The sequence below is a fragment of the Gavialis gangeticus genome, unplaced genomic scaffold (assembly GCF_001723915.1).
Source record: "Gavialis gangeticus isolate Ggan-Ray unplaced genomic scaffold, GavGan_comp1, whole genome shotgun sequence".
NCBI lineage: Eukaryota > Metazoa > Chordata > Crocodylia > Gavialidae > Gavialis > Gavialis gangeticus.
In genome coordinates this window covers 55,101,698-55,112,436 of record NW_017729034.1, presented here as the reverse complement: position 1 = coordinate 55,112,436, position 10,739 = coordinate 55,101,698, and the positions used below count along the sequence as shown (strand labels likewise).

At 44.8% G+C, this 10,739-nt stretch overlaps 1 protein-coding gene across 1 annotated transcript in view; it reads left to right on the top strand.

Annotated features, from left to right (window-relative positions):
* The window catches only part of DISC1 (disrupted in schizophrenia 1), a 483,854-nt gene that overhangs the window by 469,346 nt on the left and 3,769 nt on the right, over positions 1–10,739 (top strand). The window contains exon 13 of the mRNA XM_019527173.1: positions 1,616–1,733. Coding sequence (XP_019382718.1) covers positions 1,616–1,733 — 118 coding nt within the window. The remainder of the gene's footprint in view (positions 1–1,615; positions 1,734–10,739) is intronic.

Sequence of the window (10,739 nt, the reverse complement as noted above, 5' to 3'; positions counted from 1 at the left end):
GGGGAGGCAGAAGTTCCAAAAATCCTTGCTCTAAAAGCCTGTGCCCTTCCATGAACACCAAAATGTTCCTAACTTCTTAGCCAATTATTTTTCTTCTAAAACTTATAAACAAAGTTAGTGCTTATTAGAGATGTCAGTGAAAATGTCTATGGGTGCTGACAGATGTTCAGGGCCCCACTCTAACTCATGGTGCTTTATGTAAAGTGTCATGAGCTAGAGCACCCTCCCCAGCCCAGCAGACCTGTTGGGTCAGAAGAATCAAGCCTGCCTGCACTGGCTCTGGTCAGCAGGTGGGGGCTCTCCAGCAGCCTCTGAGGAGACTGCCGAACTGCCCCTGTCCAAAGCCCTGCCCCCACCCCCCAGCTCCAGGGCTGTCAGTGGAGAGGGAGGGAAGGGAGCAGCAGCAGCAGCTGGGCTGTTATGCCTGGCTTGAGCTGGGGTGGGGGTGTAAAACAGAGCTTCTTGCCTCGCAGCAACCCCCCCCCCCCCGGCTACCCCAGCTGGAGTCCTGGGGGGAGCTAGGCTGGGCCCTGGGCAAGGGGGCTCTGTTCCACCTCTTCTCCCCCTTCTGGCTCAAGCTGGGCTTGCATGGCAGCTACTGCTGCCACTCTCAAGAGGCTGGCCAGATCTAGGGTCAGGGTGGTGTGGAATGGAACCCCTTCACCTGAGGGGCACAGTCAATCTATGCCCAATACACCAGTTGGGGTATCTAGTGGGGGCCATGAAGCAAGGGGCTCCATTCTTTTCCACCCCCTACCCCAGTTCAGGCCAGGCATAGCAGCCTGGTAGCTGCTGCTCCCTCCACTCCCTGTCCACTGTTCCTTGCATGAAAAATTAACCCAATCCTGCCCTTGCATGAAAAATTAACCCTCAAGGTAACACAAGTTCCCTAAGGTGCTCTAAAGCAGAGCAACTTAATCTGTTACCTGATTAGATGACGGATAATTTTTCATGCAATCACTGGTTTTAGAAGCATTCTACAGCCATGCACATGTGTTAGGTCATGGCTGTAGAGCACTTTCATGGGCCGGATCACATGAAATACATCACTTCTGTCTGCACCTTTGTGACTTATGAGCTTGAGTCCCATTTTCAAAAGCATCTTATATTTAGGAACCTAACTCATTAAAACTCATTGAGGCAATGTGTAAAAATTGTGCTTAGGTACTTTTTCAGTTACTAATTTTTTAATTACCCCTGGAGACTATAGTCCTTTTTTTTATTGAACCGATGTGGAATGGGCAGTGTAGGAACGCCCTCTGATTATGTGACGGAACTACACAGAGGTATGAAAAGGCAGTTCAATTTTTATGCCCACTTAATCCTTTGCTGAGAATAGCATTTACAATGACTGATTTTTCTGGTAGGAAGTGGGTTGAGACTATGAGGTCATTTCATTTCACATAGGTCTCCAAATCATCATATGATAATTCTCTTCAGACTATTAATTGGATCTTAGTTTCAATCACTTAGCCAGGCATTGTATCCTCTAACTAGTACCTTAAATCTGCCTTTAAAATAAAAGTGTATATATAATGTATCCTTAATCTGCCCTGAATTTTATTTGTACTAATGCAATCAACAGCAAACACATTTTCTTTTTCATTTACTCTAGGAATTCTACATACTTTCTGCAGAGCTGGGAGAAAAATGTGAAGCAATAAGTGAGAAATTGGTGTACCTAGAAGGCCAGCTTCAGAGTGCAATTTGCAACATTGATGAAGGTCTTATTCATATCCTTTTTCTACATAGATTAACTGTTTATTTTCTTCCAGCTTCAAGTAGAACATGTGGTCTTGCTGTATTAAGAAAACTGGAAATCAGTGAATGTAGCTAAGATGACAAGGTTCTTTTGGTGAGTCTGATATCTTTTATTAGACCAACTTAAATAGTTGAAAAATAGTTTTTAAGCAAGCTTTCGGGTTCAAAAACCCTTCCTCAGGCTAAGGAAGTTTCAGCAGTTGGTGTGTGCTCTTCCTGGATGGAATGAAAAGCAAAGAAGCCAGAGGCTGGGCTCGTCTGCATACAAGACAGGTAAGTCAGTGAAGCTGTAGATTGAGAAGTCAATGGGTAAGAGACATGCTGGGTGGGTGGGGAGAGAAGGGGGATGAATAGTGGAGAAGTACCTGGGGAGTCGGATGTCAGGGAGGTTATAATGTGTCATAAATCCAATGACACAACCTACACCCCTGTAGCTAAGATGGTCATTCTTCTTTAATACAACTTTTCCTAAGTGCTCTTTCATTGTAGGTCTGATCCCACCTTCACTGAAGTCAGTGACAAGACTTACCTTGATTTGATTTGCATCAATTCTTATAAATTAAATTTTGAATTACATGTTGAAATTTTGCTGATGTCTACCAGTCTCATCTATGTACCAGAGCACTATAATGTACATACGTGTCTGATATTCCAAAGGTGATCTGTTAGCCAAATTAGATACGAGTTTGTCTATAGTCAGACATTATGACTGGTACTTCATCTGGCTATTATTCCAGTTGAAATAGCTACCTCACATGGCATCATATCTCGTGATTTTATCTGCATATAATGCAGTATAATGCTCTTCAATAAAAGAGATGAAAGGGTTCATATGCCATCTGGAAAAAGTTTCTTAATCTTTACAGAGCCACTTGTACTTTATATATGTGGAAACCTTCCAGCTTAAAAAGTGAAGGGTATTTTATACCTGCATTGTCTTATCTTTTTACTGTGCTTTAATCTATAGGAGAGATTCCTTTCTACTGAGAATAGAAATAAGCATAAGGATAAACTGGTTGGGTTTGGATCTTGGTTTAGTATTTATTCTTTATTAACTAAAAGAATTGCCATAGTTTTACTACTAACCTAGACACTTTACAACTAAAGTAATACATGTTCCCTGACCTGAAAAGGATTCAGTCTAAGATAAACAAAACAAAGACAAGATGAGACATGGAACAATAACTCAAATAAGAGAGAATGGAAGAATGATTTTGGAAGAGGACTTGGTACCAAATATTCCTGGAATATGCAATAAAAAGGATACTCAGTAGATAAAAAGTTTGAGATGGCTCTTGAACTAGGACCAGCATGATAGAAGTACATGACCACAAGTTCCAGTTCTGTGTAAGAATTGTGGGGAGTCCTAAATTCAACCACATTTTAATAGAAAATATACTTCAGCCTAATTTGAAGTTCTCACTGTGTCCAATGTTAATCTTAGCATGCACTGCCTTTTGCAGTGAGCATTAAGACTAGCTATAAACATTACATTTAACATGTAAGTGCACAGAAAGCTCTTTAAAACCATAACAGAACAGATGTTCACAGGACTTGAAGTGCTTTAAAAATGGCAGATCTTGCCCTCAAGTTAACCCATGATTAACGTGGTATTAAAGAGCTTTAGGTTAGGGTGCTTTTATGAACTTCTGTACCACATCCAACATGCTTCAAGGTCAAATTCTGCTGCCATCCCAGGGGCCCCTTGCTGGGTGGCTTGCTAGCCTCATCTGCTCTGAGCAAGCATCGGCCCAGCCCTGCCCTTGGGCTGTCATAGAGTAAAGACAGAAAAGGCTCTGTCTCCTCTCTGTGCAGCCAGGTGAGGAGGTGGAGGGGAGGAACATCTCAGCCACAGGGACCCCTGCAAACTTGCAGGCTTGGGTCATAGTGGGAGCCGAGCTGGGTCCACACATGACCGAGAAGCTCCATTCCTCCAGCTGCAGCCAAGAGCTGCAGCTCCTAGCTGTGCCACTTTTTGCCACCCTGGGAACTGTGGTGGGGGTGGGGGAAATAGAGCCTCTCTGCCCTCCTTTCCCTCCACCAAGCTTGCAGGCTCAGGTCTTGGTGGGGGCTGGGTTAGGTCCATGCAGCAGAGAGGCTCTGTTTTCCCCTGTGACCTGAGTTCCTGGTGGGGCAAAAAGCTAGCTGGACAGCCCTATGCTGTGGCTTCTACCTGCAGCTGTCAAAAGGCTGGGGCAGAGAAGGAAGGGAGCCCTCCCTGCTCTTAGGTCATCCCCGCCCCCCACAGCTTGCTAGATGGGGCCTTGTGGGGAGGCACGCTGGGTCCATGTAATGGGGGACTCGCTCCCCCCGCAAGCTTCCTGACAATGGCAGCCAGCAGGTGCAGAAGGCAGATGCCCAGCCAACTTTTTGCTGTTACAGGGACTGGGGCTGGGGGGGCAAGGAGACCCCTGGCCATACAGACCCAGTCCAGCCCCCTTCAAAACCTTAGCCAGTAACAGTGAGGCAGGGGGCCTTGCAGCAGGGGGGTGCTCCTTTCCCCCCTGTCCCTAGTTCCCAGCACGTTGAAAAGCCAGCAGGACAGCCCTTGATGCAGCTGTCAGGAGGCTGAGGAAGGGGGGCAAGGGAACCCACCTGCTGTGAGCCCCCCCCATCCCCTCCCAGCTTGGTGTCTGGGGGTGGTTGGGCTGGGTCTGTGCAACAGAGGGGCTCCCTTCCACCCCCCCTCCCTAGCCCAGCCTCTTAAAAACAGCTGCCAGAAGCTGCAGCATGGGACTGCCTGGTTGGGTTTTTAGTCCACTGGGAACTTGGGCTAGGGAAGGAAGGGAGCCCCTCCTGTTGTGAGGGGCTCTTCCCCACAACTTGCTGCCTGGGGTCTTGGTGGGGAGGGGCCTGGGCTGGGTGCGCGTGGCAGGGGGTCCCCCTTTCCCCCCTGGCCCCAGTTCCTGGAATGGCAGAAATATGGCCAGGCAGCCCTGTGTGTTGAAAAGGAGGCTGGCTGGGGGGTGGGAGGGAAGAGGGAGCCATCCGCTATACAGACCTGACTCCACCTGCCCCCCGAGTACCAGCTAGTAAACTGGGCAGGCCCAAAGAGCGGGGTGCTATGTTCCCCCACCTCCTTCATATCCCAGCCACTGCTGACAGTCACCAGCTAGTGGGAGGGGAGTGGGGCTGGCTCCAGTAGCCTCCTGGGAGGCATGCAGGAGCACTCCCACCTGCTGGCCTTGGCCAGTGCAGGCAGGCACCAAGCTCCCCCCACTGAACAGCAAATGTCTGTTAGGTTCATTCCTGCTATAACTTATGGCACGTTAAGTAAAGTGTGATAGAGCATTTCTTCCAGGAGGGTTTTGAACATCTGTATTTAGTCTAAGGTGCTACCTACTGGGCGTGGCTACATGTGCAATTATAGTGCCTGAATAAATTGCAGAGCTTATTGCTCTGCAGTCAATTGCTCCCAGGCACACTGTTTGAACGTGTGCCTGAGCACAATTAACTCTAGAGCAATAAGCTCCACAATTTATTTATGCACAGCATGTGGAACCAAGTCAGAACAGCCCTGGCTGGCACGGGGTCCTGAGGGTCAGACTGCCAGCCTGGGGCCACTCTCTCTGGTTCAATGTGCTGCCAACGGACAGGCAGGGGCATGATGAAGCTTCAGTATGGGGCTAGCTGGGAGGCAGCTCCTACACTGAAGTACCTTCATGCCCCAGCCAGCCTCTCCAGTGTCTACACATGCATTGCTGCAGAGTTTTTATTAAATACAAGTACTATCCTGGTATGGAGTAAATTTAGTGTATTCCAGCCTAATAGGGGTGCGCGTGTAGACACCAAGATGTTTACTGCACAGCTAGTTAGTCAACTGCACAGTAAACGTCTCGTGTAGATGTGCCCACTAAAATTCAGTGCAATTAATAATAGTGAAGATAAACAGTTTAATGGTAGTGGTTAAATCTGTTCTGTTCGGTAGGTGTTTGGGTTTGAAGTCAAGGTACTGAGGACTACAGCACAGAAGTGGAGACTTGACACAGATACATGAGTTTGAGTCAGCTCAGCTCTTAGAAATCAGTGAGATGTAGTTCTTATGATCCAGATATCAAAAGTTATACATCATGCTCTGGGGGAAGAACATCTAGATCAGGAGTTGGCAACATATAACGTGTGGCTCGGATCCAGTCCACCAAGCAGTTTCAACCAGCCTGCAAAGCCTGGATGCCAATGTCATTTCAGTGGCAAAGGGATTCTGTGGCATTATTTCAGCTCATTGCTCCTAAAAGGTGACTGACCCCTGACCTAGGTGGTTCCAAGGAGGTATCTCAAGAAGTAACTAGAAATTTGAACTATCTTGAATCTTCCTAAGTAGTTGGCAACCAGCCTTTAAATGGTACCCAAAAGCTGGTCCCTTGTAGTCACCAGGCTTTATTTTAAGAAAGGCCAAAAGACAAAACAAAAAAACCTCCAAACCTAAACTTGTAAACCTTAATTCAGAAATCAGTCTATTGGTTGCTCAGTGGCTTATGAACTAAGCTTTGTTTGATTCCTGTATTTCGAAAACTAACACAATAATTGGCGTTAGTTACTGGCCTTAGTTACTACACTAGGTTGAGGGTGAATCAGAGTATTAATTATGTTATATTTATAAAGCATTTTATTTATTTGACTTAAGTGAAAGTACTTCCTGTCTCTCATAGTAGGTGCTTGTCCACTCTTTATTAAAAATACTTTTAAAGAATTAAAACTGTATAAGCAGTAGATGAATTTATTTTAAGAATATGATCTGAAACTTAATGGCAGTAAAAGCTTCCCCTCAAAACTCCTGATTTATCAATATTCTGATCAAAGAAAGGACAGAATTAATGCACTTGAAGGGGAAAAATATAGATTGCCAAATTTTGGTCATTGCCAAATATCTGGGATTGCACAGATATAAATGAAGATAGAATATAGTCCATTTTTAAATATTAAAATACAAACAAAAAAATCACACTGAGAGAATTAGAATCTGGTACTGTCAAGCAGTTCTGCCAATATTTAGTGTATATCATAAATTTGCTTAATAATTAAATATATATTAGAAGAAATAAATCCCAGATGTCATTGTTTTTCATGATATATTTCGATGGCACAGAACACTTGAAGACTCAACCATGCTGCTAGTAGTAATTGCTAATTCAACATGAACAAAGGAGAAAGCCAGTGATATTTCTGTGTGTTGAATATTTACATGGGACCACTTGGGATTTTCATTTAATATTGAAGCCTTTCACAGCAAATATTAAATAGTACCTTTGTATAAAAAAGCCTTAAACAAACAGAAACAAAAAAAACCTCATCTGTAGAACTGTGTCTGACAAGTTCCTAAATTCTATGTAATATAATCAAGTAAAACCACAAAACAGTCAACTACAGTTAATAAGTGGCAAGTATGAAAACAGACTGCATCATTAATTGGAAAAACCAAAGGAGGAGAGGTGACTCATTGCCGGTGTCTGCAGAGTTGATGAGAGGTGTTACTTTACTGACAGTAAAGGCCTAGAATTCCCAGTAAAATTAAATGGATCCTATATTGCAATTTCACAGTCATTTTTGTTCTTAATTAGCAGTTATGGTTTGATAGACAATTTGAGTGGATGTAATAGTTCCTCCTAGAGAAAATGCTTTTGTTGAAAGAAAACTGGATCTGGCTATTTGATTTTAATAAGGCACAGAATCCCCCTGCCTTATTCAGCTTAAAACAAATTTTAAGTAATGATTCTGAAATTTCAATAGCATGCTTAAATGCCAATTAGAGGTATTGTGGGTCCTCCTGTGCTTCCCATTTGGGGTATCCAGGGGGCTTGATTCTTATCTCATGTCAGTTTTATGACTATGTAACTTCATTTGACTCAGTATAGTTGCCCCAATTTCCACTGCTGTAAGTGAGAACAGATTGGGCCCACTGGATCTAACTCTTGACTATACCTTAGCCAGGAGTCCCAGCCTGGATGACCTTCTGAAGAATACACCTGTCATATATAAAATCCTGGGATTTGCCGTATTTCTTTTATGTTTTATAGCATGTTCACATTATGCCTTCCTGTTTTCACACTGCATATCAATAAATAGGGCAAGGAAATTCACAGATACAAAAGGCCTAGTTTTCAGCTTGAGTCCTTTATCCTCAGGATGAAAGGAACTGACACTCAGCTTTGGGGACAGAGATAGAGAAAAAGTGCAAGCTCCCAGAGCCTTCTGGTAATGGAAGACAAACCAGCCAGTGGATGATTTTTCATAGATTCTAGAGGGGCCATTTCTAGTCCTAACTTCATTATAGGAAGGATTGCCCTCAGACAGGCCTAACAAAAGAAAAGGGGGAAGAAAGGGTTGGGTCAGATAACTCCGTTGCTCACTTTTTCAGTCCCTTCAGAACAACAACACAAACATATTCAAGTTGGGATTGAAAGGAAAGGTTAAAATTCCATACCTAGCTCCACCACTGCTTTTGTGTGGAACATTTTATGTAGTGCACAGATATAAGAAGTATAACATAATACGCTGACCTCAGACTAGTGTACCAATTAGGGACATTATAAATGGGCAGAAAAGATAAGCATGCAGAATAAGAAAGGAAATCTTTGGGCGCAGACAGAAGTTATGTTTGTTGCACAATCGGCCCCCTGAAAGTGCTCTTTACGGCCATGCCATGATATACATGTACAGCTGCAGAGTGCTTTTAAAGTGGCTGATCGCATGACAAATTAACTCTCATCAAATGAGGGATCAGATAAAGGCACTCCACTTTGGAGTTTCTTATTGTACTTGTGTTCCTTAGGATTAATTTGTGGTGTGATGGGAACTGTCTGCAGGAAGGGAAGGGGGGATGAGGAGGAAGCTGCTGACTGGAGTTTGCCCAGCCCGAGCTAGAGGGGGAATGAATAGATTGAAGCTCCTCTTGAGCTTCCCACCTCCAGCTCAGGCTGGGCAAACCCCAGCCAGCAGCTTGCTCTTCCTCCCTTCCTACAGACAGCCCTGGAGCATGGTTGGAGGAGAAAGGTGGCTCCTCAGCTGTAGGCAGGCAGGCTTTTCAGGCTCCTACAGGCAGGCGCAATCCTCACCCCCTCCTCCCTGCCCTGACCCAACAGGCAAACGTCTGTTGGGTTGTGGTGGGGGGAAGGAGGTGGGGAGGCACTGTAACTCATAGCACTTTATGTAAAGCACCATGGGTTACAGCAGGGGCCTGTGCATCTGTCATCACCTTTTGTGACTTCTTGTAGTTTTCCTTAAACTGTTTTTCTTCCCTGTGGGGCTCAGAGTATACCATTTATAGCATGGTGCTGTTAAACTATCAGAAACCTAAACCAGAAAACCCAGTCTAAGGCATCACCTCCCTGAATATTTTACTCCAGGGCTTCTGCTTCCAATAAGCTATTCTTATAGAAAGAGTTTTCTTTTTTTCTCCCAAGAAACTTGATTGGCAGGTAGTGTCCAGCCCTGCTGCTTCTTCCCTGGGTATTGTTGAAGGGAGGAAGCTAAGTTAGAGTTAATCCCCTGTTTTCCAGAAACCAAGTAATGCTTCTGGACCCTGTCAGAGCTGGAAAATGCCCTTGACCATCATGTAGAACTCTCTGTCTTACCAGTAGAGATTCTACACTTAGCTTCAAAGATGTATGTGTTGTTTACCCACAAAATAGAGTATTTCAAGTTTGATTTTACATTTATTGGCCTCCATCAGTTTGTGTTATATTGTGAATGTGGAATCATTCGTGAAACTATTGGCCGTGTGTAGAAAAAATGAGGGGCATGTGTGCATGACACTTTAACGCAGGTTAAATGCTTTTGCACTGCTTTAATGGTGTCAGTGTTTGCACTCCTTGGCAACATATTGCACATTAATTCCAGCCGCTGTAGGAAATTCGGTGGTATAATGTGCCTTAAATGACTTGGGGTGGAGCAAACTAAAACTCCTTCAAGGAGTTTTAATTTGCTGCCCCTACAGCCATGGAGCAAAGCACCAGGCTCCATGCAGCTCCAGGGGATCTGCAGGTAGCCTGGCAGCAGCCTGGGAAAGCAGGCTCCACCCCAGAAAAGCAGTGAGCCTGATCTCCCCTCCACCCCCACCCCCAGAGTCTGCCTGAGCTGTGCGAGGGTCCGGTGGTTCCCTCCGCAGCTGTGGTGCCCCCCAGGACCACCCAAGCCAGATGTCTGTGGGTGGGTGCTGCCTAGGGGGGCCTCTGTTGCCGCAGAGGGAAGCAGAAGCCCCCTTCCCCCCCTCCTTCCCTGCAGCCCATGGACCTCTCTGCCCACCGGCAGCTTGCCCTCCCCTCCCCACCAGAGAGGCAGGTGGGGTGTGTGCCCAACACCGGGGTTTAATCAGCCGTAAACTGAAGCGGTGTTTTTTAAAACCCACCACCTCAATTTAGGGCCCCCATTTCATCTACACATGCCCTATTTGAGTGTAGGCTATTAAGTTGCATTAGTTTTTTTCTCAGTTAAAAAAAAAATCCTTCCTTTCTCTTTCCTCAAAGACTTCTGACTCACTGATAATAAAGCATGTATTTTTGCTTTCATTTCCCCCTACCTAGAAATGTTTTGTAATCATTTAGCATATTACAAATACCAGTATGTAGTCCCAGACTGCATATCAAAGGTAATTACATCTTGGGGGTTTCTTGGTATTCATAAACTGCATAAGCTACCTTCCTACTGGTTGTGATTTCAGCAGAACTTCATGATTACACTGCAGCATAGTGATCAGTCTGGGACAACTTATTACAGGATAATTATATTTCCCTACCTCACAAAGGTGGTATGAGACCTAGTTCACTAATACTCATAAAGTGCTGTGAGATCCCTGCATAGAAAAAGTCCACAGAAGTGCTTATAATTATTACTGTTGCATACATAGCCAGAAGTCAATCCCTTTGATATTAATAAAGCTGTCTAAAAATTAGGAGGAAATACACCCACCTCCTTCCCCCCCCCCCCCTTAAAAAAAATAGAAAAGGAAGAAAAGGGGTTTTTTTCTTATGGGAAAAGGGGGA